Here is a 27,487-nt window from a genome sequence, read left to right as displayed (position 1 = left end):
CCGGCGCGTTGCGTCTGCGAGTCTGCGAGACGAAAAGAATTCCTAAACGGTGTGCTGCAGGTCCCTGCCAGGTCCCTGCCAGGTCCCTGCCCCCGCCCGCTCCTCCGCCATTTGTTTGCATGTTCGCATCCCATGACTTCGCATGATCGCCCAAGGAGCGCCAATTTGTCTTGCTCTGTGTTACATTGCGCCCTGCGCCCCCTCCCCGCGGTCCCGCGCTGTCCCGCTGTCGCGCGAGGATAGCACCGCACGACGCGTCGCGGCCGTTGCCAACTTTTTTTTCCCTCTCTCTTTGTTTTGCTTTTCTTTCTCTGCCTCCCTCTAAATATTTGCGCGCCAATGAATGGTGTACTGTGCGAGGTCTTTTTTTGTGGCGGCGATGACGACTGTGTGCCCCGGCGTGTTTGCATACCCGGACAAGCCGGCGAATATTTGCACAGCCGCGTCGCGTCCCGCTCGCCCGGTGGCGCGGCGTGGCGCGGCGTGGCGCGGCGTGGCGCCGTCTTTTGTCTAGCGGGTCGTCTACCTCCTCGGGCCGCCGCATGAAAGGGAGCTGCTGCCCGTTTCGGCCTTTGGGCCTTTCTGCCGCACAGTGGGCCAGAAGACCGGTGGAGGCGGCCAAAACTCTAGACGCGTTTTGAGCTCCAGAGTCGCTAAACAGGCCTCGAACCGAACGTGTGACCCCACCAATGGATTGCTCTACGAACGAGGAATCCATTGGTGGGGTCACACGTTCGGTTCGAGTCCCATTTAGCGACTCTGGAGCCCAATCGCGTCTGGAGTTTTGGCCGCCTCCACCGGTCTTCTGGCCCACTGTGTGCCGCCCAGGCAGCCAGGCAGCCCAGACACGCGTGCGCGGTGCGCGCGGCGTGCGCATGAAAGGCGTCCGTGCCCTCGCGACCTGTCCGTGCCGATTGCCATCTTGAAGGACTGCGCGTCATCCGCGGGATTCGCGTTTTCGGCCAACGGTTTACGGGGCGTCAAGAACCAGAACTGGCGCTTCGGCGGCGCCACGAAATGAACTGAAAATGGCGTTGGGAACCTTGGGTTTCGCGTGGAGTGGACGACGTCTCAACCTATCGGGGGAAATGGTGGAAGGAAGGAGCAAAAGGCGTCTTCCCTGCCGCCGCGCCGCGCCGCTCTCTCGTCCCGTCCGTCCTGTTCTGCATAAAACAGCCCGTGTGGCGGCGCGGCGGCGAGGCGCGCAGCAAAGTCAAGAAGTAGCCATGAGGCCGCTTCCCCGCCCATTTGGGCCCCGGAAATTTATGCCCGCTTTTATCCGCTTGTCTTGTAGCATTATACCACCGTCTTAGACTGCGTGCGGTTTATAGTTCGGCCGGAGCCCGGCCGGACCTCGGCCGGACCTCGGCCGGACCCCGGTCGGGGCGCTCCGTCCGGGCCGGAGTGCCTCTCTGTGGCCGAAACTCGTCGCCCCCGGTCAGGGTGGTCGTGGCCGGACCCGCCGCGGCCCCCGCGAACCTCGCTTTCGGTCCTCTTTATTTATGTGACTTGCCGTCAGAGTCGCTTCTGCTCATCCCAGTGTGGAGGAAGACGCACGGACGGAGGGGGTTCGAGTCCCGCCACCGGCGCGCGCGCGCGTGCTTTTTTCCCCGCTTCCTTTTCCTCGCGGCGTGCGGTGTTTCAATTATAAGCCGCAACGAGTAGCCTAGATGCACTTTTTAAAACAGATTGCCTCGCATTGTGCATCGCGATGCATTGTGGCGCGCGCCGCCCGAACCGGTTCGCGTTTTCGCCGCCAGTCTAATTGAGATGGGTTCGGCGTCCCTCGCGTCGCTACCGTGCCGTCGGCGATGATCGACGCGCGGACGGGGCGGCCCGGGTTCGATCCCGCGCGCCAGCCGCCGACTTGGCCGCTGTCATCGTCCGCCGGGCCGCTCTCAAATTAACGCTGTAAATTGGCTCGGGGTTTGCGAGGGTCGCTGACAGGGCCGTAAAGAGGCTCGCGGTATTACGGCCAGTGCAGGGCAGTGCAGGCCAGTGCAGTGCATTGTGGGGCGGCCTCCCGGGCCCTTGGGCACCCAAGGCCCCCTCGCCCGGGCTGCCCTGAACCCAGCGTCCGCCTAGCGCGCCAGCTAGCCACAATAAGTGGTCTGTTTCTCGCAAGAAGCCGGAGCGTTCGCCTCAAAGAGTTCCCCCTCTGTGTGTGTGTGTGTGTGTGTGTGTGTGTGTGTGTGTGTGTGTGTGTGTGTGTGTGTGTGTGTGTGTGTGTGTGTGTGTGGTGTAGTGCACCGGCACCACCTCGGCCGGGCTGTTGCGTTGCCATTGTAGCTCCTCTAAGTAAGTGTGGGAAGGAAAAGCCCAGTTTACGGCTTATTTCCGAAGCGTCCCCGTCCGTGCGTCCGTCCGTCTGTCCGTCCGTCGCCGCGGCGCCGCGCGAATTGCTTCATGCTCGTTCGAATTCTGCGTGTACCGGCCGGTACCGGCCGCCGCGCAAGGCTTGGCCACCGGCGGCCATCGCCGCAGTAATTGCGCACACGCTTAATGCCGCCGATTTGGTCAAGTAAACTAATTAGGATTTAATTGCGCGCAGACAGTTCACACACACACACACACGCGCGCGCGTCGCGATGCCTTTGCGCTGGCTGGCCGGCTGACTGATTTGAAGCAAATGTCCCATCAGGCCGTTTTCGCAAGTTTTTACGAGCTGCCGACCTCTGGGCTGCCTCCGGGCGAGTCGGTCTTAGTGCGCCGTTGCCGGCCGTTGGCTTGTTGACGGGCTTTAGGGGCGCCGCCTCGCTGCAACGTTTTATCACCGCGATCCGGCGGGGAAGTTCGGCCGGCGAGTAGTTGGGTCGGGAATTTAGAGAGGCGGCCGCGCGGTTGGCACGCGTGGCGCAGTGCTGGGGCAGTGGATCGCGCAGTGGATCGGCAGTGGCGCCCCCTTTACCCCTTTGGCGGCCGCTGGCGGAACCAATGCGTCGGGCGTCGGGGATTCGGTCTCGGGGTCGTAATAGGCCGTGTTTGCGAGTCGCAGTGGACGTTGGCACTGGCCGCGTGCGCTTTAGTCGGCTTTGGCTGGCTTTGGCTTGCTTTGGTTGGCTTTAGGACCCCGTCTGTTGAGTCGGAGTCACAACACGGCGGCCGAGGTGACGGCCAAGGCGACGGCCAAGGCGACGGCCCAAGTGGGTGGCGGTGGTGGCGCCTGTCTGCTCGGCCGGACACAGGCGGCCCCCCTGCGCACTAATGCAAGTCCCCGATGCCACCCATTCGGAGCACGCCCGGAGAGAAAACGGAAACTTGGCCGCCACTGGCTCCTAGCCTAGTTCTAGAATTTGACTAGTTCCGTTTACGTTTCTGCCGGGTTGCTGTTTTCCCGTTTGACGCCGGCTTGGCATCACGACGCTCTGCCGTCCCTGTGAAGAGTGTGTGGCGCTCACCTTGCCGGACTCGACGGACTTGTAGAGGGGGCCCATGATGAAGTGGTCGGTGGGGCAGCCGTTGGAGTCGATGAGGACGATCTCGGACGAGTCGACGCCGTCCATGGCGACCAGCTCCCGGACGAAGATCTCGTAGGGCGAGTGGCGGTCCAGGATCTCGAAGCGGAGCGCCAACGGGTCGCCCACCTCGGCCGCGGGCAGCACCTCGCTGCCCCGCCGGTCGGTGATCTTCATGGCCACGTTGGGCGAGTCCACGTTGACCTCCTCGGTGAGCACCGGTCGGACCTCGCCGCGCACGCCCAGGTCCACCTGGTAACCCACAATCTGTAATTAGCAACAGCAACACTTGAGCGGCACACACACACACAACGTCCGCACCTGGCACCTGACCTAGGAACAAGCAGTGATGTGCTCAACAGTTAGTGGGTGGGAAGCCTCACAGTGAGAGAGGAAGAAGAAGAAGGAGTGGGAGGAGCTCTGAAAAATTAGCCACTTAGCGTGGGCTCCGCCATGGCTCCGCGCAGGATTCCCTGCTGTGATGGCCGCCGTTGAAAAGCTACCCTACAAATCCGGGCCGTTTTTACGCCCCTGTCTTTAACCGTCTCTGGAACCGTGTCGCCGTGGAGATCGATCTCCTCATCGGCCAGCTCTTAATGAGACATTCTTTGGGCAAGATAAAGCGAACATGCAAGCACTGCTTTTCCGATCAGGCGCCATGCGTAAAACTCCGAAGCTCTTTATGTACAGCTTGTTGATGGCTCAATCGGCCCGCCGGCCCGCGGCAACGTCGCGGCGTTAAGTTAATGGGCCGGGGGCGTCGCAGCGCCGCCAGGCGCCGCCACTTCCCAGGAAGGCATTGACTCGCGCGCTGCCTCGAGCATCAATGATTTCCGGCGGCTCAATGGAAAGAGGCCGGCCGGGGGCAGAAGCCGCGAAAGCATGCAAGGCGGGCGGGGCGCGGCGGGGCGGGGCGGGGCGGCCGGCGGCATTAACGCGAAATTAATGAAGAGAGGCGCGATGCGTGGCGTACAAAAAGGACCACCCGACTAGCGGAGGGCGCCGCGTCGCTACCGGCCGCCCGGCAGGCCGCGGGGCGCTGCCGTGGCTGCACTGCAAGGCGCTGCGTGCAAGCCGCCTGCATGGTGCCTGCATGGTGCCTGCACGCCGCCTGCATGGTGACTGCATGGTGCCTGCATGGTGCCTGCACGCCGCCTGCACGCCGCGTCGCAGAATGCAGCGCGGCCGCGACGGCGAAATGTCTCCCGGATGGCACGCGGATTTATGGGCCCAAGTCCAACACCCGCCTTTGCCGCAAATTTATGTACAGTATTGATGACTTTTTGCAAAAGCTCTTCCCTTTTTTTTTTTCTCTCGCGTCCTTCCTTTTTCTCGGTTTAAGTTTTGCCGTTTTGCGGCGTGCTTCTGGCTTAGCGCTGCCATCGCCGCGGCGTGGCGTGGCGGGGCGTTGCGGCTCGCGCAATCTCGGGGGGAATTGGAAGTGCCTTCGACGGCCGGAAGAATTATGCGATTTTACGGACCTGGCTTCTTTTTTTTTACCGGGGAGAAAAATTTTAAATGAGGGAAGTGTTTTGCCGTTGGTCTTCTCCCGCTTCAGTAAATTTAACCTGGACCACGCGTGGAGCTATGAATAAATGGTCGTGGAGACGACTAAATCCCCCCCCTCCCCTCAAAGAAGCTTGTTGCGTATATGTACATGGCGCGCGCAAGCGCTACTGACCTCGTTGGAGACGCTCTTGTTGGTGAGGTCGTACTGGCAGGTGACGGCCAGCCCCAGGTCCGAGCTGGTGACGATGGTGTCGTGGTGCTGGATGACGACGTCGTTGAGGTAGCGGCCCAGGCCCTGGTGCTTGACGTTGCACTCGACGTCGTCGTAGGCCATGCGCAGCTCGAAGTCGAGCGAGCCTTGCACGTCCTGCACGCACGAGTTGGGCGAGCCCTTGGCGTAGATCTTGCCGGAGAAGAGCTTGCTGGTCTTGATGCGCGCCACCATGTCGCCGGAGCGGCAGTCCACGCTCACGTTGTAGCACGCGCTCAGCTCGTAAGTCGAGGCCTCGGGCACGTCCAGGTAGGGGTCCTGCGGGCAAGGCGGCGGATGAGACAAGGCAGTGCAGTGTCGTCCGAAAGCGAATCGGCGACGTCGGCGTGCCGGCCCCGGGCCCCGGGCCCGGGCCCCGGCATGGCCGGCGTGGCCGCCAGGGGAATGTATCACTGGACCATTGTCAGGGGGCGGAGGGCACCGCTCGCAGTGCTCACAGTGCAGTGCTGCGCACACGAGTGCGCGGGTGGTCCCAATAATTAACTCACGTCTACTTTGTTCCTCGGAGGGATTTGTTAAAGCGCGACCAATGGCCAGAGCGACTGCGCCCGCGCCCTGCGCCCTGGGCATCTTTACTGCCGACCGGGCGGCCGGGCGGCCAGGCACATGCGCCTCCCCGTGCGCGCTGCGCGCTGCGCGTCCCGGCCAGCACTAATATTAGGCCCGGCCAGCCTCCGACCGCAAATATCTTTATTATTGCCCGCCGGGATTGGATTGACAAGGCTCGCCTGGCCTGCAGGCTGATTCCGAAGAGGGCTTTCGCCACTCTGTCTCTCTCGCACACTCGGGGCGGTCCCCAGGGGTGCGAGAGAGACAGAGCGACGAGACGCTCAGTTCGGCGTCCGGGCCGGGCTGCACGCGCGACGTGAATCGAATGCCATTCTGCATGCTGCTGCCGCAGTGCTGCCGCAGTCCGGCGAGCAGACGGGTAGAGGTCGAGCCCTCGGTCGAGTTCCCAGAGGAAGCGAGTGTTTATCAACAGTAATGCTGGCAGTGCGATGCTCGAATTATTGTTTTTGTTGCTGCCGCTGGCATCTAAAGAGCACAGAGCGCGCAGCTGATAGGCTGCGGTCGCGTCGGCCGGGGCGGGGCGGGGCGGGGCGGGGCGGGGCGGCGGCGGCGGGCGGGGCGGGGCAGGTGAACCGCGCGGAATCACTGACTGATGGCGGCTTGAATGGCCGTTTCGGTTTACGGTCTCCGGAATGGACTCCTTGGCACTGTCCGAGCCGCGTGCATGAGTGAGACATTTTGAAAAAGAAGGGGGTGTCGGAAAGGGGAGCGATCCGTCGACGGCGTGGGTGGCGCCCCTGATTGGCTCGTTCTCGCGGGCGTCGCCGTTTGGCGCGGTGCCGGCAGTCCGTCCCGGCCCGGCCCAAGGCCCGGCCCTGCTGGCGGGGGCGGGCGTGACATTCAACGGCGGGTTAAATAGTTGGGGAACGGGTTCGGGGGGATTCATTTGGTGCATGCAGAAGTGGGGTCGTCGGGCGTCCCCCACCCGCGTGACTCACTGAGGCGGGCGGCCCGGCCCGCCTTTGGCCTGCCTGACCCATTGGAGCCCGAAATAAACTGGACCGGCTTTGGAGCGAGCGGCTCGACGGGCGGTGCGGGGCGGTGCGGCGCGGGGCAGTGCAGCCCACCGGTACCTGGGGCAACATGAGGCGCGGCGCGGCGCGGCCGGCGAGGCGGTGACACCGTGCCGCCCGTCCAGGCCACGGTCAAGGTTCACATGGACGTGTCGCCGGCGCGCCCCCTCCACGCCGAGCCCCCCACGCGGCCGGTCGGGCCGCCGGGCCCTCGGCCGGCCGTTGAACCCGCACCGGCTCAAATCGGATGCAGTTGGGCCCGGTCGGGTTTGTTTAACATACCGCCTCGCCTCTCGGCCACTCACTCTTTTCGAGTGGGCCGGAAAGCGACTGACCTGGATGTCGGCGAGGGTGGCCCTGGAGTGGTGGCTGAGTCGGCAGACCAGCTCGCCGGTGTCGCCGTAGTCGTACGAGTGGCAGCGGTACGGCGAGTTGAGGCACAGCTCGCGGCACTCGTCCGCCGAGCCCACCTCCTGGTAGACCGAGTCCACCGTCTTGAGGATGCGGCCCGCCACCTTGCGGAACTCGCACAGCTTGACGGGCTCCTCCACGCAGTTGTTCTCCAGGTAGTCGGTGTCCTGCGCCGGCCGGAAGGCGCCCGACCCGGCCACCGTCAGGCGGTCCATGTCGGAGAGCGAGCACTCGCCGGTGTTGTTGTGGTAGTTGGCGGACCTGGAGGGCACAACGAGAAAAAGGTGGACGTCAGACGGATTTTTTTTGTTTCCTTCACGAAATCCATTTTCCGCCGCATCCCGGCGGCTAGGCTCTTCTCTCGCGACGTCTCTGTGGCACGGTACGATAAACTGTCAAATCGCCCCAGTTTAACGGGCGAACTCGGCCCAACTCGACGGGAGTGTACTTAGAGACGTCACTCTCCCAACCCAGCTCGTAATCATTTTTACATCGGCTGACCTCCATCCATGCCGTGGCCGCCGGACAGCGGCACTGCCCAGCCCTGCCCTGCCCTGCCCTGCCCAGCCCTGCCCTGCCCAGCCCTGCCCTGCCCTGCCCTGCCCTGCCCTGCCCTGCCCTGCCCAGCCCTCCCGCCGACTATTAAACTGCTACAAAATATTACGGCGATGGCGCTCCCAGCTGCGAAAATGATCGCCATCAAAATAAGTTTTCTAACGGGCTGCTCATGGGCATGCTGTATAACGCACTCGATCAGCCTCCGTACGCGTTGGGGCGTGGCGGGGCGTGGCGGGGCGGGGCAGCGCGCGGCCAACCTGTTTGTGGGGATTAAAAAAGTGTATCAAACGCGATGCATCATCGTCCTCCAAACGGCGCAGCTTGCCTCTGCAACGACACTGAGCGAGGCGCTGCCCAGTGCAGGCGCTGCCAGCGAGGCGGTGGTTTGGCGGTGCTGCCGTCCAGACTGGCCAATATGGACGGCTAGATTGTGCGTGGCCAATGTGTCAGCCGAGGGGGGGGGGGAGGAGAAGACGGCAGCAGAGCCGTTCCGTTGCTGTCTTTGTGGCACTCATGCGGCGTTTCCTAGGGGTGCGAGAGAGACAGAGCGACGGGACGACTCTTCGGCGGCCGTCGGGGAGGTAGCGTCGCCAGCGTCGCCTTGCGGTTATGACGCTGTGGTTTGTCGCGGCCGGCCGGCAGTGACCGCCACAGAGGCCGCGGGGCGGCACGGCGAGGCGTGGCGCCGCGACCCTTGACCGTTGACCCCGTCACTGCGGTGGCCTTGATCCGCCTTGCCAACGAGGCGCCGCGCCGACGCGGTGGATTTTTCATATCCTGCGCGGAGCGTGCGTGGCGGGGGTCACGTGGCGTACGGGACTCCCTGATTGGAGAGGCGCGGTGCTGGCGGTGCAGTCTCCGCCGCCTTGCTGCAACCAGGGTGGCGGTCCCGGACGCCGCCTCTCCCGCGCTTCCTGCGGGAGGTGGCCGCGAGGTGGCCGCGAGGTGCCGCCCGGAAAGGCGGCAAGGCGGCGGGGCGGCGATGACGAGCAAGACGCGGGCTCTATTTATTCGTCCGCCTCGCCCTCGCCTTTTCACGCTCCGAGACACCTCATTACGACGCAAACAAAAGTCGGCCCGAGATTATCTCATCGATGGGAATCCGCGGAGCGCTGTCGGGCACGGCGGAGCGCCGCGGAGCACTGGCCTCGACGAGCTAATCTACTCGAAAAACATTTTCATTAGCGCGTCTGCGATGTGCCGACGCCGCGTAGCCGCGTCACGCTGCGTTTGTGCCGTGCAGGCGATTGTGTTGGGGCTAATTGTGTCGTGTGGCGACGCGCGAGGACGCGGCGAAGGGCCTGGACGCCGCGGACGCCGGGACGCCGCGGACGCGGACGCCATCCATCACCAGGCCGTCGTGCGTGTCGTCGCCGCCTCGTCGCCTCGCGGTGCCGATCGGCCGGCAGGACGTGGCAGCCGTCATCAATACAGGGGCGGCGGCTCCGCGGCGCCAGCTTACTCAGCTTAGTGGAGCAGGGCGTCGGCTAATAGAGACGCGGAGCCTGCCTGCCTGCCTGCCTGCCTGCCTGCCTGCCTGCCTGCCTGCCTGCCTGCCTGCCTGCCTGCCTGCCTGCCTGCCTGCCTGCCTGCCTGCCTGCCTGCCAGCCTGCCTGCCTGCCTGCCTGCCTGCCTGCCTGCCTGCCTGCCTGCCTGCCTGCCTGCCTGCCTGCCTGCCAGCCTGCCTGCCTGCCTGCCTGCCAGCCTCGGCTTCCCGGCCGTCAGCCCTGAATCATTTCCAAGCCCGATGGCTGTCATTGGCCCTCGCTTTGGTAAAAGTGGTGGCGAGACCGTGCTGGCAGCGTCCGCGCTGTCCTAGCCTGCCCTGCAGCCAGCGATCCCGCACCGCGGTCGCGTGAGTGCGACGAAGACGCAGCGACGAAGGCACACTCGGAACCAGCTGTCCCTGTTGCCGCTCCCGTAACTTCGCCGCCGTTCGACAAGTTATGCACGGCGGGCTGCGAAAGCGCGTGATGCGATGTAGTGCATGCGGCCATGCCATCGTCCAGGCCGTCGTGCAGGCAGGCAGGGCAGGGTCCGGTCTTCTCGGCGTTTCACGGCCGCTGTGCCTGTCGGCCCCTGTCGGCCCCTGTCGGTCCCCGTCGACGCGGAATGCACCGAAACGCTGCTTTCGGGGATGGGCGCTCCGCCGCAACGCCGCAATCAGGGCTCGCCGCCGCGCCTCCGCGCCGCGTACAATGTTGCAGGCAGGCCGCCACCGCCCGGCTGCGCCACTGCGCCCGGCCAGCCCTTGACGTCATAAAACAGGCGGCGATTGCAGCGCGTGCGCCGACTGGCTGCCGACTGACTGCCCACCGACTGCAGCACGCTGTCTCTCTCGCACCCCTGGGGCCTTCGGCGGTGCGAGAGAGACAGAGCGACGAAACTGCAGCCCGGAATCGGCCTGCAGGGCGCAGTGCGCACCACCCGCCCGGCATTCCCCGATGCGCCATGCGCCAGGCCGCCAGTGGCGTGCAATCAGCGCCGAACTGGCTGCGTAAACTCGCCACCGTAAACGACGGCTGGCTCTAAATTTTCGATCCGACGTGACTTTTAATTTTTTGCCGGGGGTTGACCGCGCGCGGGTCGGGCCGGGGCGGCAGGTGGACGGGCCGAGCGAGGCGGGGCGGGGCGAGGTCGCACCTTCCGCACTCCATACATCACCCGGCGGGCCGTTACGGCCGGCGAGTGGTGCAGTGTGTCGCGGGCGCTAGAAAGTTGTTGAGTGAAAACTAATGTGCGGACTGGACGGAATCTCGGCGTTTTTATCTCGGCGAGGGGAAACACGGCGCCCGGCAGACTGATTCCGAGAGTCGCCGTCGTCGCTCCGTCTCTCTCGCACCGATACGGGACGCCCCATGAGTGCGAGGGAGACAGAGCGACGAAAACGACTGTCGGAATCAGTCTGCATCCCGCGTAGCGCGTAGCCTCGCGGAGCCTCGCGTAGCGGGACTGCTTCGCGCGCCGCCCTTCGACGGAAGAGTGTTATGACGGGGCGGCGCCGCGACCGCGTTTTTCAATCGGCTTCTTATGCAACTGCAGCGAGGCAGCGAAGCGGTAACGACTCGATTCACGGCGTTCCCTCTTGTTTCGCCGAGGAAGAAACGGCGAAGTGGCGCTTGCCGCGCCTGCCCGCCGATTTGGCCGATTTGGCTGCGCGCCGCGCGTCCGGACGACGAAAAAGGCCGCGGCGGTGAGCGGCTGCCAAAAATAACAAGCGTGCGGTGGCGGAGTGCGCGGTTATTCGCGGTGTAACCTCAAGCCAAATTCTCATCCGCGACGGGCGGGCCTAATGCGCGGCGTAGCGAGGCTGGCAGGGCTCTCATTTGTCCTGTCATTCATTGTTAACAAGGTTGGGGAGGAGCCCAGCCGCGAGACGCGAGCCGCCAGCCGCCTCAGCTGCTTTGACTGGGCCCGCCGGCCCGCCGGTGATATCCATCAAGATAGAGCCGTCATCGCGTGGGGCGATGGCATCGGAGGCATCGGCTGTCCGGCCCCGCCGCACCCCGCCGCACTACCGCGGTCTGGCACTCCAGCGGCACCGCGGCCAGCCCCAAGGCCCGAACGGTACGGCCGCCGCGCCGCCGCGCCGCCGGTCGCATGGCAGGTGGCAGGCGGCTGTCCCTCTAGTGCGTCGAGCTGGTGGCGGGGCGGGGCGCGGCGCGGCGGGGCGGGGCGGGGCGCCGCGGCGACAGGCCCCCGCTGTGGTTGAGTGGGACCAGCTCTCCGCAATAACTCACGTCTGACACCGCCGTCCGGCTCCGGGGCCCGGCCTAGCGCCCGGCCTAGCGCCCGGCCCAGCCTCCAGCCTGCAGCCTCCGATAGTCCATTTGCCTGCGTGTCGGAATGAGCCGCGAGGCCCGAGGAAAGGGCGGTGCGTGGACGCGAACCGCGGCCGCGGCCATTTTTTGGTGCCGCGCTCGGCGAGGACGCCGCCGCGCTGCCTCGCCGCGGTGTGTCGGACAGGGCCGCGCCGCTTCGCCGCTCCGCCGCTCTGCCGGCCGCGCCCATGTCGGCGTGTACGACATGACTGCGGTCGTGCACCCCTCACCCCTCGCGGCGGTGCACTGCCCGCCTCGTCCTCGTGGTGCCTCGTGGCCGATGGCCGTCGATGGCCGCCGATGGCACTGGCAGCGTCGGCTCGCCGCACCATGACGCGCTGTCGCCGAGGCTGGCCGGCGGGGCAGGGCAGGCAGGGCAGGCAGGACGACGCCTCGACGGCCCCGAGGTGTGGCGCGGCGCGCGGCGCGCGTCCTGGCGGCGGTAGTTGACTGCCTGGCTCGGCCCGGCTCGGCCGGCCGCTCGGAGTTCCAGTCCGCCCCAGGCCCGCACCCCGCACCGCTCCATTGTTGCAGTTGTAGCTGCAGCACGGGCAGTACACCACTCTTCCCATTTGTGTCGGAGTATGGGCGCCCGGCACTGCAAGCGGCACTGCTAGGCACTGGCCGAGGCAGGCGTACCGCTCGGCCGGTATCAGCGCCATCTGGGGGCGCCGCGCGGACCGCGCCGTACCGCGCCGTGGCCCGTGGTTCGCCGTGCCGCCCCGGCCGCGGTTCGCGGTTCGCGGGGTCACCGCTTCCATTTTTGTACGAGAGGCAGCGTCGGGTCACATATCCCACCCTCCAATTACAGCCCAAACGCTTGGCGGTGTACGTCCTCGTGGTGTGGGCCGCGGGGCCGGGCGGGGCGGGGCGGGGCGCGGGGCCGCGAGTACGGAAGTCCTCGGAAGCTGCGATGGCAGGCATGATAGCTTGGTGCAGGGCTGCGGGGCCCGGCGGTGCTCGGCGGGGTGGGGCGGGGCGCGCCGCGGCTCTAGGCATGGGCAGGTCCGCTATTCGGGTGTCACCGCCTGCTGATCAAGATTTGTCAGGGTCAGTGCCCTATGGGTCCCGGGCCCCCTCACCCCGCCCCGCCCCCTCATTACCGTTGTATCGTGCTTGTCGGGCCCTTCGACGTGCCCCGTGTGCGCGCTTCTCGCAAAATTCCCTCCCGCGGCCCCGACGGATGGCTATGCCTTTGCCTTTGAACGTGAACGGCGGGCTGGCGGGCCGAGCCCTGCCGAGCCCAGCCACGCCACAACGTGTTGCCCTCGCCTCCACCATGACACGTGTCGTTAAGCACCCCGCGGGCTAATGCTGTCCGCGGCACCACGCCCTGCCACGCCACGCCCCACCACGCCCCACCACGCCCCGCCACGCCCCTGCCGCCACGATTCTGTGAAGTGGACTACAATACAAGAAGAGTCAGCAAAGCAAGGCGAAACTGCACACTGAGATAATCTATGCAATCGCATTGCTTTATCCAGACTGCCGCCGCCACGCCGGCAACCCCCACCGCAACCACAGCGCCATTCTCTAGCCCGCCCTGCCCCGCCCCGCCCCGCCCCGCCACGACGCGCCACGCACCTGGCGGTACCCGGTGGTGGCTGGCCGTGCGCCCTTGGCCGTGCCCGGTCGGTACCCGGCCGGTCTGGTGCGGACAACAATGGGATCCTTCATTATATCGACCGGCCGGCAATAACTGGGAGCCCGCCGCCGTGATGCCGCGCATAGTTCGGTTTCCGGTGCGCCGTCGCTCCGGTGCCGTCCGGTGCGGTCCCTCTGGTAATGAGTCGGATCGGCTCAGTGAGTGTGTTATCTCTGTCTAGCCAGCTGCGCGTGCAGTTGACGATGTATGTTGTTGTCGTTGTCCGCGTCGTCGTCGTCACTTCTTTTGAGCGGAACCCTCTCGCTGGCACTGTCGTCCTACACGGCGCGGCGGCCCTGCGTCGGAGCGGCATAACGTATGGAAAACTGGCTGGTGCTTGCGGTGGCCGCAGGCGGGCCGCAGGGCTATTGCACGTTGCGGGAAAACTTGTTTGAGGTTACGTCGGCTGAATGGATCGTTGGTGTGTTTTGTTTTGTGGGAAGCGGCGAGCGTTCCCGCCGACAGGTCGCCGGGTATTGATTTCTGGAGGAGTTAGGACGCGGGGTCGCTGGAATGCCTTTTGGAACGGACGGGCGGCCTTGCGCGCCCCGCCGGCCTCCCTATCACTTTCTGCGGAAAGCAGATTCCCCGTCCCGCGACCCTCGGCCCGCGGCCCGCCCCTCGAACAAGATGGACGCCGCCATTATGAATAATTCAGAAATGCGGAGGGGCATTGGGGTACGCCGCGGTACCGGGTATACTGCAAGTGTGTGTGTGTGAAGGGCTGACTTGGTGGTGTAGGGACTTGGCGGCGATCGCGGAAAGCAATTCACGAAGCTAATATCGCTGGGACGCGCGGACCGAACAAGCGAGAGCCGCGGTAGTGGGCGAGGCTTTATACACCGCCCGCCGCCCATATTTCTCCCCTTTCATTCAAGAAAAAATAAAGGGGAAATAAATGTTGAAAAATGATGATGACGCCAACAGGTTGTTGTGGGGTCGCGGCCGGCTCGCTGGCGGGCCCAGGGCGTGCACGGCCCCCGGCCACTGAGGCGCATCGCGGCGCATCGCGCTGCATCGCCCTGGCCGCCCCTGCTTTCGCTCTCGAACAAAGTGCTATATAGTAGTAGTGGTGATGCAAATCCAGGCAGCGCCCCGCGCAGCACGAGGAGTCAGTTCCACGAAAATCACACGGGCAGTGCACATTATATTACATATATATGGGCTGGGCCGGCCGGCCAGGCCTGGGCCAGGTGCATGGCTCATACTGAATGACGAACAATGCGGTGTACTGCCAGCGCTATTTATTGCCCGAGCGGCGAGGCGCGCTGCCCGACATCCGCGCCTGCCGGCCCGCCGCGTCCACGCCGCCCTGGCCGCCGCGGCCGCCGGGAAGGACGTCCCGGGCATTTGTCCGGTCGCGTGCCTCGCGGAGGTCCTCCTCGGCCTGCGTCCTGCCCTGCGTCCCCGCGCTGCAGTGGCCCGCCACGAGATACAGGGTACCGCGCAACAGCCCGCTCCGGAGCGCCCGCGGATCGTGGGATAGGCCACCCGGTCGGCAGCCGTGCGCGCGGGTTGCCTACCCGGAGTCTGGCAGGCGCTCGGCCGGGCCGCCGCGCCGCCGCCGCGCCACAACCTTGCGGTGCACTGGCTGCCCTGCGCCCTGCGGGTCTTCTCCTCGCTCGGAACTTCGGGACGGTGAACGGGGCCCCGCAGTGCCGCGGGCTTTCGGCGGCCTCGGCGGCCTCGGCGGCCTTCGCTGGTCCTGCGGCCGGTGGTTCGGCTCGTCGGCGCTTCGGCCGAGGCTTCGGCGGCCTGCAGGCTGGAACCGTCTCGGTGCGCGGCCAGGCGCTCGACCCAGTTGGGGCCAGTGAGAGAGGCATCTTCGTTTGGATCATTTAACTGATTGCCTGCACCTGTTCACCTCGGCCTTGTCCCCGGAGAGAATTGGGGCGCGAACTTCAAACCGCGGCATGGGTATGCGTTTTTGCAGGAACGAATGCAGTGCCTGATGGGCACAGTGTCAAACAAAAGTCAAGCCGACGCAATTCGGGAGTACGGAGCCAAAATAAGTCAAGCGGACAAAGTTCCGTTTTTCTGCACTCAGTACGTTCAAACAGTGCCTGCGCTGGACTTCCTGCCTGTACCGACGTTTCCCTACAGTGCTCCCGACGGGCCTCCGCGCGATCGGCAGGAAAAAAGGCTCCTCTTTCGCTGGGCCTGGGTGCAGCTCCGCGGCGCTGCGCAGGACTCCGCAGCGCCCCGCAGCGCCCCGCAGCCAGGCCGGCATGTCTCTAATGAATCCTACTGACCCAGTGGCCCCACCCCGCCGGGCTCGCCGGTCGGCCTAGGGCGTCACTTTGGGCCCCGCACCGGCCCGGCGCGGCCCGGCCTGGCCCGGGGTTTGTGGTCGCGTTGAATGGAAAGTGTCTCAGAGCGTTTTCTTTGGCACTGTCGCTGTTTGCGCCGGGCCCCGGGCGCGGCCCTAAGCCCTCTCCCCTCCCCGTCCTTTCGCTACCGTTGCCCTCGCGGTGCCTCGCGGCGCCTCGCGGCCGCGCTGCCCGGGGCTCGACGGCCAATCAAGAAGCGCTTTGGGGGCCGGGCGCGAGCAAAGAGCGGGGCAAGGAGCGGAGCGAGGCGCGACATGCCGCACTTGATTGCGAGGATGCTGTGTTTTGCGCGACACTCTCACCTGCCGTTTATGGCCTCTCCATAACCAGGCCACCGGGGGCATGGCGGCGGGCCGCCCGGACGAACGACGTGGACCTGGCGGCCTGGCGGGCCTGGCGCCGCACATGTAGACCTTGCCCGTGGAGCCTCCCCTCGGCCCCGACGGCCCGCCGGCCGTCCCGTTACAATGTTGCAGATATCGCGCGGTGATCGCTTGCATATGCAGCTCCCCGCCCCACCGCGTGCCCCGCGGCCAAGGCCAGGGCCCTCGCCAGGGCCTCCAGGGCCTCGCCAGGGCCAGGCCCCCACCGCGATGCCTCGATAGCGGAGCCCCGAATTTTTCGTCGAGATCTGCGCGCGGGGTCGCGGGTACGGGGGGCGGGGTTATTATGGTGTATCGGAATGATTGCATTTGGAACGCGGTGCCCTGCCAGTGCCCTGGTCGTGCGCTCCGCCAATACGATGGGGCGCTCGGATACGACGGCCCGCCGCGTCCTAAACGCTATAAAATCAGTCGCGAGCAGTAAAGCCCCGCGATGGAGTAGTTGTGATGTGATGGCATGATAAATCTTTTATTACTGGCAGAGGAAAGTCCGTTTCCGTGATGACCAACATCCATGGCGTTCTGCCCCGGAGCGGAGCGTAGTGGGACTGGCGTGTGGGCCTTCCTCCCGAGGTGTGATATGCAAAGGCTGCCGCGCTGCCGCGCGCTCCGTTTTGAAGGTAGCAATTGCGGGCGTCACGGAGGCGAGGCTGCCCGCGCTGCCCGTCCTGCCCGCCGACTGGAGCCGCGACGCCGTGAATGGACGCGGAGCCGCGGTAATGCTGACGAGAATGTGAATGAAACTACGGACGATTTTTGGGCGGCTGGGCGCGAACACCGTTAGCGGCTCGGCGGGACCGCCTGGCGGGCCGACAGGAGTATCCCAGCCCTCGCGCGCACTTCGCATGGGCACTTCGCGGCACTTCGTGACGTAAGGCAGTGTAGGAGATGGAACAATGAGTGTAGCGGTGTGTCGCTGGCAGAATGTGCAAACTGTGCGTGTGGTAGTGAAGTGTCATGTTTATGCATGTGCGCGTACAATGGACACCCGACATTTGGCAGTCTTCTATAATTGCGGGCGCCGCATATCGCCCTGAGCGCGATTTGCTGGCACCCGCCCCGCCCCGCCCCGCCTGGGTTTGGCCGGCTATAATTGCGGTAATGAGAGGCCAGTGGCGGAGCAGCGAGTCATCTTCAGGGAGCGTGGCGCAGGCCGTATTTAATGTAATTCACTTTTCTCTTACGGCGCGACGCAAAAGTCCCGTTGGGCTGAGAAAATAAAAAAAATTATATGAAGGCGCTTTGGCCGACCCGGGTCGGAGCCGGAGCGAGTTTTACCCCTCGAAAGGGCGTCGTAGGGAATGCTAGTCCAGGCCGTCCAGGGCTATTCGAGTGGCATGAGAGCCACTTGAGTGTTTGACCGAGGCTGGCACAGGGCGGCCGCAAGGTGAAACAGGGAAAGGGGCAAAAGAAGGCGCTGCGCAAGCGTACGATTTCTGTATACGAATCACCTTGAGTCTTGTTTTCGCATTCCTAGGCCGAAACAAGGCGCGCCGTAAGCCCACCCGAGACACGCAGCGGGTGGAAACGGGGCAAAAAGAGGATGCTTTCGAGGACCCCGTTGGACTCAGAGGCCATCAAAATTGATCGCCTTATAAATTTGGATAGGAGGATTCGACTCGAGGGGCCGGAGCAGCGGTCCAACCTGAGTGCCCCTCGGACGCAGCCGCGTTTACAATTTTTATATCATAACCTCGGAATTTCGGTCCTCGAGCCCGGTCGGCCCATTGTGGGCTAACAGGTGTCGCGGCGCTGCAGCGCGCCGGTAGGGCCTGTTTGGTTTTGTCACGGGCCGCCTTGTATATAAATTGTATATGACTGCACCACCGCACTTGGCTTTTTCCTCTCCGCCTTCTTTCGTTATTTTTTTTTCAAGCTCAGCGAGGTTAGTGCCCCTGGGCGAGCGGCGTGATCTGTGTCCGTCCGGAGGGGACGCGACGCGGGACGCGATCGCCGGAGAGGAGACGCTTCAATTCGTCGCGGCCTGGCCCCCTCGCGGCCCCCTCGCTGCCCCCTCGCTGCCCCCTCCTCCCCGTCCCCCCTGCCCCGAACCTTCTCGGGGGCTCAAGGACCTGCACGCTAGGACACTCATGATCTTTTTTTTAAAGTCCCGCGTCTGCCATTTATTCCATGTCTGGCTGCTATAGCAATCGCAAGCGAAGTGTCGATCTTTTGAAAGCGAGGCGGCGGTGGCGACATCGGCCGCTATTTTACAGTGCGCCGCGAGGGCCTGGGCAGGGCAGGCCAGGGGGCCGGTCGCCATCAGTGAAAGCACATTTCGTCCATCGCCGCGAGATTGAGCCCGCAGGCTGTGCGGGGCGGGCGGGGCGGGGCCCTCCCTCACAATAGGGTTTCGCTTGTCGTCTTGTCGCACGTCTCACCCAAGGGGATTAAAAACAACGAAAAGGAGTAAAAAAATACGAAAAAACCCTGAAAAACAGCTTCAAGACATTTGCACACCAATGATCTCAAGGCTCCATAGCAATCGGCACAAGCGCTCGCTTTTGAAACAGGTCACTTGTATTTTGGAAAATGCGAAGGCGTAAGTGGAAATGTTGGAAACGGTGAACACACATTGAGCAGATGGAGGTGTGCGGCCCCGTGCAGCTGGCTCTGTCTGACTCTGCCCGGCTCCGGCGTGCAACACGGCGCGTCCCGCGGCGTCCCGTTGCATTTCGTGTTTCGAGACATCATACAGGGAGTGGGAGACGTCGGTCTCTCTCTCTCTCTCTCTCTCTCTCTCTCTCTCTCTCTCTCTCTCTGCTCGTAACGTGTTGTACGCCACGGCCCGCCTCTCGCAGGTGCGGCTCCCTTTGGCCGCGGCAGTCGCATTCAATGCACCGATTCGCGTAACGCTTGGAACGCTGGAACGGCACCGCCAAGGCACCGCCTGCACCGCCTGCACCGCCCAGCGAGGTGTCCATGCGCTGCCAGCTCGGCCGGCCCGGACACGTCGGACACGCCGGCCGGTGCGTGGCGCTGGCACGGCCAGGGGCACGGCCAGGGGCACGGCCAGGGGCACGGCCGGCCGCGGCGGACGGAGGGTCGCTTAAAAGGGGAAGAAGTGCCTTGAATGGACGGTAGCGGCGTGAATGGGGAGGGCGAAGGCAAGTGATTTGCTGCATGCTAATTGAGCAGCCCTGCAGGCCCTGCAGTCTGCAGTGCCGCCCCGGCCCCCGCCCGCCATGACAAACGCGCCCCGCCCCGCCCCGCCGGCTATGCAGATGAAGTCCCCGATGAGAACGGGTTGTGGTGCGCTGCCGCGGCCGGCCTGACCTAGCCTCGCGCCGTGTCGCCGTGTTCCCTGCGTCTTCATTTGGCGCGGAAAAAGAGGAGCCGCTCCGACGACGCGAGTCGAACCCGCGACCTTTCCGTCGCGCGCGGTTTTGAGGCAGCCGGGGCAGGCGGGGCCCGCGGCGTCGGTAACCGGCGGGGCGGGGCGGCCTGGGTCGCGGGGTCAACCACTTCCCCTCCGCTGCCAAATGAGTCACGTCGAGTCCATAATTTGCGCGTAAATATTTGTCGATTGCATCTTTTGTTTTGTTTTCGTGTGTTGCAGGTACGGTTCCTAGCATGTTGTCTGCGTTCCCGGTCGCGCGAGCGTTTGCGGAAAAGTAAGTGATTTTGTTAATTCTGGGAGACGCAGCAAATGAAGAGGAAAGAAAGATAAAATTATTTTCGACCAGTCGGTTGCCGTATCACAGTTGGGCAAATCGTGCCGATTTTAACTCGACAGCTATAGTTGTGATGAACCGTTTTTTTTAAACCAAAACAATGAAACGTAAAAAAAGACTAAAAGATTTTTCATTTTTGTGGTCGTTGTGCCAAAGTTAGGTAAGTTGTAAACAAGTACAGTGATTCTTTCACACAGTGAGAGTGAAGAAACGTCAAAGTTAGGTAAGTTGTAAACAAATACAGTGATTCTTTCACACAGCTAGAGTGAAGAAACGTCAAAGTTAGGTAAGTTGTAAACAAGTCCAGTGATTCTTTCACAAAGTGAGAGTGAAGAAACGTCAAAGTTAGGTCAGTAGTAAACAAGTACAGAGATCATTCTGTACTGTGCGAGTGAAGAAACACCAAAGCGGTGCTATTCCCACTGTTTCCCCGCATGGACTTGGTCGGCCTATCAAAGGTAGGTAAATTTACGCTCCTCCCGCGGCGCCGTGATGGAGGGCGTCGTAATGTTGGCCGGACTGACGCCCCGACGCCCCCACCCACCCTGCCGACGTGTTGGACGATAGCGCGGCTAGGTCCACAAAGGCCGAGGCCTGCCTGCTGCCCCCCATCCGCGAGGCACGTCTAATGCCCTACATCGGGGCCCCGGTGGCTTCTTTTTCGCTCCGTTCTCTCTCTCTCTCTCTCTCTCTCTCTCTCTCTCTCTCTCTCTCTCTCTCTCTCTCTCTCTCTCTCTCTCGAGCATCCCTGCACGCGCGGCTGGCTAGTGCGGTCCACCTCAGCATTCCGCCGGGGTCGTATTGCAAATAGAAAAACGTGTTATTTCCATTAATTATAGTCCCAACTCTAAGAGGCGCGCCAACGGTAGTTAGTTTCCCCGTGTTCCTAGGGACACGGGCATTTGTCGAAGCATTAACCTATGCCCGTTGAGGGGGAAAAAATTCCGCGGGACTTTGTCACGAAATTAATTACTCGACGCGTGCATCCGGTTTCCATTTTGAGGCTCCCGCCGTTTTGACAAATGCGCGCGTGCCCGACCCCGCCCGTCGATTTGTCCCGCCGGCCTCTCTATCCGGTCCGTCGCTGGAGAGTCGCTGGAGAGTCGCTGGCAGCGCTGGCAGTCGCTGGAGAGGCTTCTTCCTCCCGGACAACACGTTCGTAACGAGACGTCGCCGGCCTGGGCACGCGCACTCGGCTCGACCCGGCTCGGCTTGGCCCGGCTCGGCTCGGCTCGGCCCGGCTCGGCTCGGCTCGGCCAGGACGCAGGACGGGCCGCTCATGGCCCACATCCTCCTGGGCACGAAGTAATGTGGATGTCGCCGTGCCCTTCCGTCCGGCCGGCCGAGCCAGCCGCGCCGTGCCGAGTGCCGTGTTTGCACGCAGTCGCCGCTAAGTAGTGTCACCTGCTCGAGGGACTTCACTCCGCGAACGACTCGGGTCGCGACGCGTCGCTGGGAATACATGACGGTCCCCTTTTTCGAGTTCTCTCTCCTCGTATTTCACTGCTTCTTATCACTCCGGCATCGGGGGGTCAAGGCTCCGGTTTCCCATCACGCCCCGCGCTGCTGCCGCGCTGCTCTAATCAGCCGGCTGGCAATTAAAAGCTGTGATTACAGAGCCCGCGGCTAAAGCCCCCTATTGTGGGAATCCGGTTAACTAGATTTTTTTTTGGCGAACTTGTGGTGTACGAGTGCGCGGCGGACGTGGCTGACTCGTGTTCCCCCTTTGAGATGGCCACGCGATTCCGGGGAGATTGAGCCCCAAATAATGGGAGAGGAGCCCGAAATTCGGGGGCCTAACGTCTTGATGCGGTGGGTGGGAAAGGGAACGGCCTTGTTGACGCGCGTCACGCGTCGCGGGAGACGGACTCGCCGACGGGCAGACAGACGGACGGACAGGCGGACGAACAGACAGACAGACGAAAGGACGGAAGGACGCGGCACGCCAATCCTTGTGGTCGCAAAGAATAGTGTGACCCACTTGGGGGTGCTTTCCTTTCCTTTGGGCCCGCTGCCGCGCTGCCGGGCTGCCGGCCGCGTCGTGATCGGGACCCCTTTATTGGAGCCGGAGCCCCACTCGGTGACTACCAAACCGGGAGAAGCAATTTCGCGCGTTCCGCTGCATTGTGTTGTGTCGTCCGGGACCGTCCGGGACCCGGGCGCCGACACATGCTTCCCACATTGTGAGTGCCACACGTGTATGAAGGCCTTCGTTAGGGTGCCGCGTCGCCGCGTCGTGCCCGCAGTGCCAATTGGAGGCGCTACACTGTGAGGGACGCGCCCCGGATTCTGCTGCGCCGTGGCGGGCGTGGCGGCGTGGACGACGAGGGGGGCGTTGGCGTTTTCCGTGTCCGAGCGAACCGAGGCAGTGGCAGTGCAGTGCCTCGCAGTGCCGTGGGCTGCCGCGTCGCCTCCATCACGCTGTCATTGATTTCTCACTCGAGTGAGTGCCGCCACGACGCCTCGCTGCAGCGCCAGCAGCGCTGCGGGGTGCTGGAGGTGGACGCGGTCCCCGCCGCGGTCCACGCCGCGGTCCACGCCGCGGTCCACGCCGTCCTGCTGCCCGTTAGGAGGACACCCCCCTCCCCTCCTCCTCCTCCTCCTCCACGACCGGGTCGCGACTCGGCCCGCGGTCCGCGACGGCCCGTCCGAAGAGCCGTCTTGGCATGGTGCCTGCCTCAAGGCCTGCCTCCCCCCGCAACAAAGACGGCATTAATGAGGTAGGCATGTCAGCGCTTTAATTGTGCTCATTGACGTGTTGATGCCCCGCCCCGCCCCGCCGGCGCCAAACTTGCGCGAGAAATGGCGGAAAAGCCGGGACAAGGTATTGTCTGGCGTTGTACCGTACAGGTGCTTCGCGGCTTGCGCCTACAATGCCCCATTGTGGCGGCGCGTGCACTCATGTGCAATATTGTTATTGATTGTGCGATGGGCCTGGACGGGCTGGCCGCAGAGGCTGCCCCGTGGTGGGGCTCGAGAAGTGACTGGTCAATCGGGACGGACGGGATGCAGAAGAATGGCTTCCGGAAGGCGAGGCGTCTTGAAACATTAGCAGCGGCAAGGCGCGGCTGGCGACGACTTTCCCCGAACGAGGCATGCCATGCCACGCTCGTTTGACGTCGCTACCATTTTCGTGCGTTGTTTTTCTGCAAATCGCTCCGCTTTTCGCCCACTTTCGCTGCGGCTGGGCTGCCGCGTTTGACGCCTCGGAAAGGCAGGGGATCGTCAGAGTCGGAATCAGCACGACGGCGTACGATCGGTTTGCAGGCAGTTTGAACCCGTCTTAAACCAGAACGTGCACTCTTAAACGCAATTTTTCCGCTGGCTCGGAATGCACCGCGCGGCCCCAGTCCGCGAAATCTACGGTTGGCAGACTCGTCCTGGAAGCTCGGCAATTACAGCCGCGACATAACGCCGCTAGCGCGCTCGCACGGCGGGAACGGGTCCCGGACGTCCCGACGGCGAGGGCCTCGAACGGCGAGATGGGCGGCGCGAATTTGGTGTAGTATATGCCCGGCAGGGTCGTAAACCTCGATATTTTTTACGCATAGGCCGCATTTCGCATTTCAGATGCGGCCGTTACCGTTGTCGGGCTACACGGACCGCGGCGGGGACGCGGTGGCGGACGCGGGGTCGCGCCCCGCGGGCGGGCTGCCTTGCCAGCGCCGTGGCTTTGTCGGCAAGCCGCAGCAGGTCGGCACGAGCACCACTTCCATGTGGGCCTCTGCGTTTTTTATTTCCTCTTTTCAGCCGGACGCGACGCGACCCACGCCGCGGTCGCGCTGGTGACGATGACCCCCGTGACTCACGTCATCGGCCGGCTGCTCGCAGACCTTTCCCCGGCGCGGCCCGGCGCGGCCCGTGGGAGAGCCGCGACGCAACACACTCCATGGGAACTTCGGCTGGCGTGCACTGCCGGGACAATTAGGATCGCCGTGGTCGCGGACGTCGTCGCGGACGTCGTGGTGGTGCCCGCAGCCCTCGGCAGCCCTGGATCCGGCGACGTCCGCGACGACACACGATGGATGGCGGCGGCCTGGCGTGCCTGGCGCTGACGGCGCCCCGTTGTCGGCGACGCTTGCTTTATATTCGGCGATGGACGGCATGGCGGCGGCGGTCGTTTGTCGGAACGAAGAAAGCCGCACTGTCTGCACTGGATTCATCCTTTTGGTCCACGACCTTCTTCCTCCCCGCCCTCTTTTTCGTTTCCATTGTAGGCGGTAACGACATCGTTATAGCAAACCATTTTTATGTTTTTTTTACTGAATGGATGCGCAGCTAGCGCGTGCTGTTTTCACTTCGTCCACACGGCGGCCTCTTTCTCCTTCAGGAGGCCGGCGGGGCGCTGCCGGGCCTTCCCTCTGTGACGTGCGGCGGCCGAAGATAAAGCCACGCCCGCTACTCACACACACACACACACGCACGCGCGCAGGGCGCGAGCCTCACACCTTGCCCTGTCCGCGACCATTGGAGAATGCGGTGCATGCGAGATAGCTGTGTGACATACTGGCTGCCTGGCTCTACTCTCCCCAAGTCTGGTCCGACCCAGCAGCGGCCCGGCCGCCCCAGAGCATTCGGAGCGTAGTGCCGAGCGTGGCCGAGCAGGCCGAGCATGCGCGACGCGCGTGGTTCGGAGCGTGGCCGCCTGCCAGGAAAGGTGCCGCGCTGTACACGGCGTCAAACCCGTTACCTTCCTCAAAGGGTCGGGTATCGCGGCGATATTCTCCTCCCTACCGGCTGTCGCGGCGTCGCGGGGCGTCGCGGGGCGTCGCGGGGCGTCGCGGGGCGTCCGGCGTCGCGGGCGTCGCGGGGCGTCGCGGGGCGTCGCGGGGCGTCGCGGGGCGTCGCGGGGCATCGCGGGGCGTCGCGGGGCGTTGCGGGGCGTCGCGACGGAATAAAGGCCGCGGACCGCCCGCAACGGTTATCGCGGACGTGAATCGACGGGGCCACTGTACGTTTATGGCGCGGCAGTTTGCACACGATGGAATTTGTGCCCCGGGGGCGGCATTCGTTTCATTTGCGTACACGCCACGCGCGCGGTGCAGCGCAGCGCCGACTGGCTGTTTTGTGACGTGGCGTGACTGAAGGCAGGTGACGGCTGCACCCACCCCTGTCCGCGGCGCTCGGGCTGCACCCAACCACCCTGGCCGACACCTGCGCCCAACCACCCTGGCGGACACCTGCACCCGGCTCCAGGGGCTGCTCCTGTACCGCGGTGCGTGCACTTGTGCGCTAGTGCACTGTGACAGCCCGACCTGCCGCCTCACTGCAGCGCCGCCTGTCTCGCCCCGTCGTGGCTACGCCTTGGCTACGCCGCTGGCCGAGCCGCCGCGCCGCTGATGCTGCGCTCGCCTCGTCGAGTGTCGTTATTTTGGCACCGTTGCAGAGCCGAGGCGTCGCGGCGCGTCGCGGCGAGGCGACGACGCCCCTCTGCTGGAGCCCCGCCGCGACGCCCTACTACTTTGTCCAGATGTGAGGCCCTTGATCGCGCCGCGGGACAAGGCGACGCCCTGAACGGCCCGCCCCGCCCAGCCCCACCCCGCCCCGCCCCGCCCCGCCCTTGTTCCGAGCCTCAATCATGCTCAGATTATCGGCCTCCTCGTTACGGGAGTGTCGCCCTGCCTATTAAATATTGCCGTCGCGTTGTGCCTTACTTGGCCGCTGTCACTCGCAGCCGTCTACCCGCGCACTCACCTGAGGACAAAAAAAGCAATGCGTCAGTGACCTTCAAGTTGGCGTACGCACATTTAACCAAAAGGCAGTAAAATAAAAAAAACAAAGAAAACGTTGATGTGTCAGAGCGGTGATACAGCTCAATTCTAGCCACAGTATTCGGTTCCTCCCCTGCAAACAAATCGTATTTTAAGGAAGTTCCTTATGTTTCCGAAAAACAAAAAAACAAAATGCATTTACACCGGTGACTTATTCTGCACGGCCACCCTCTTGGCGACATTGTTTCGTCACCAGTTCGTCCCTCGTCGCTTCCAGACGGTCCCTACGGCCGGCTGGTCCCCGCGCGGCACCTCGGCGTGGCGTCGCCGTGGCCTAGTCAGGCCTGCTGCTTCAAAGCGGTACGGAGCGTCGGCAATTTGGACTCTCATTGCCATTTCATTGCCCGGCCGGGCCGGGCCGGCGCCGCGTAGCTACGCGTAGTGGCGGTAGTAGCGGCAGTGGCGCTGCCTGCGTGACACATTCACCTTTGCCGTCGTTTTACAGTTTTGAGATGCGCGCTCGCTCGGGGCGACCGCCGAGGCTGCTGCGGGTGTGTCGCGTTTTCCGGTTTTCCGCGCGGGATTTGAATATGAACGGGCCTCGCGCAACGCGACACGCGTGTGCGGCTGGGGGACACATTGAGGGACTTGGGAATGTGTAGGAGGCGCGTGTGGAGAAAGGGTTGGAAAAGGGGGAGGGGAGGGGGAAGCCAACGGTCGGGCGGCTAGACTACCAGGACTCGTGACAGCTGCACAATCTTTTGTTTGCCTTCCCTGCAACAAGGCTGCTGCGGCGGGCGGAGCGAGGCGGGGAGCGGGGCGGGGCGGGGCGGGGCGGTCCGCCATGACCGATTATTAGTCGTGGACTACTTTTGGCGATAGGCTGGCCATTCTTGAGGCAGTGCAGAGCGGTGGTGACGGCCGCGCGTAGAAAGTTTGGGAATATAGGTCCCCGGCGTGATGGCTTGGCCGAGGGCTCAGCGCCACCCTGGATCACGCTGCGCCGAAGGCCGCGCCGCTGCGCACGCGCCACGGCCCGGGGGCTGGAACCCGACACGTCCTACACTGTCACCGAGGCCGTCGCCGAGGCCGTCGCCGAGGCCGTCACCGAGGCCGTCGCCGAGGCCGTCGCCGAGGCCGTCGCCGAGGCCGTCGCCGAGGCCGTCGCCGAGGCCGTCACCGAGGCCGTCGCCGAGGCCGTCGCCGAGGCCGTCGCCGAGGCCGTCACCGAGGCCCAGCGGAACACGCCAATGCGAGCGACCCCCCCCCCCCCCCCCCCCCCCCCCCTACCGTGCGTCTGTCCGGCGGCGCGTCGTCCGTGCCCCAGAGCAGTGATAACGCCCGAGGCTTTCTCCAGGCCGCGGTGCGCGCGTCGTCCGATCGAACGCAGCGCAACGCTCTTGGAAAATAATGAAAAAAAAAAGGTTGAAAACGTGTGGACATTCTGGGGCGGCTTGGCTGCCGCGTCGTGCTGGGCGCCGTGGAAGCGCCGTGGAAGCGCCGCGGTGAAAGCTGTGTGTGGAATGCGCGAGCTGCGCGAGCGGAAAGGTGTGATCTCGAGAACTGCGCCGCATCGCGGGATTGAATGACAATCTAGTGGCGGGCGGCACGGGCCGAGCCGAAGGCGGCAGGGCGCTCGAGTGATGCCTGTCGGGCCGGGATCGACCGCCTCGCCATTGCCAATCCCATTTGTAGTTTGCGGGACCCGGAGACCCGGCGGAGGCCCGAAGGGAGCCCGAAGGGAATGCCGTCCATATCGAAAGTGTAGAGCCACGCTTTCAGCGCTGGTCTACATATAGTTAGTTAGCGAGATGCGTAGACGATTCAAGTTTGCCGCGCCGGCCACGCCGCAGGGTGGCCAACGAAGAGGGCGCGTTGGCAGCATTGTAGCGCTGCCAGGTAGGAGGCCGCGGCTGCCATTGTGAGTGCAGCGCGGCGAGCCGATGCAGACGACACCCACGCCAAGGGGAATCACACATGATTTCGGCCGATCTCGATTCGGGTCAGCCGAAGTCACCCGAAGGGCCTGGCCGAACGGTCAAGGGCCCGGCGAGCCCGGCGAGCCGCCGAGACCGGCGAGCCGCCGAGGCCGGAGGGGTGCGTCGCAAAGGTATAAATTAAGCCGCATCTCTGCTC

General features: G+C 64.2%; 2 protein-coding genes across 3 annotated transcripts in view; one reads left to right on the top strand and one right to left on the bottom strand.

The window, feature by feature from the left end:
* LOC117650261 (autophagy-related protein 16-1) overlaps positions 1 to 27,487 on the top strand; it is a 183,139-nt gene that overhangs the window by 18,730 nt on the left and 136,922 nt on the right. The window lies entirely within an intron of this gene.
* LOC117651390 overlaps positions 1 to 27,487 on the bottom strand; it is a 55,917-nt gene that overhangs the window by 1,509 nt on the left and 26,921 nt on the right. The window contains exons 3-5 of the mRNA XM_034395397.1: positions 7,154 to 7,490; positions 5,137 to 5,493; positions 3,399 to 3,707 (exon numbers count right to left, since the gene is read on the bottom strand). Coding sequence (XP_034251288.1) covers positions 3,399 to 3,707; positions 5,137 to 5,493; positions 7,154 to 7,490 — 1,003 coding nt within the window. The remainder of the gene's footprint in view (positions 1 to 3,398; positions 3,708 to 5,136; positions 5,494 to 7,153; positions 7,491 to 27,487) is intronic.

The sequence above is a fragment of the Thrips palmi genome, unplaced genomic scaffold (genome assembly GCF_012932325.1).
Source record: "Thrips palmi isolate BJ-2018 unplaced genomic scaffold, TpBJ-2018v1 HiC_scaffold_5, whole genome shotgun sequence".
In the NCBI taxonomy this organism is placed as follows: Eukaryota; Metazoa; Arthropoda; class Insecta; order Thysanoptera; family Thripidae; genus Thrips; species Thrips palmi.
This window is presented reverse-complemented; position numbering and strand designations above follow the sequence as displayed.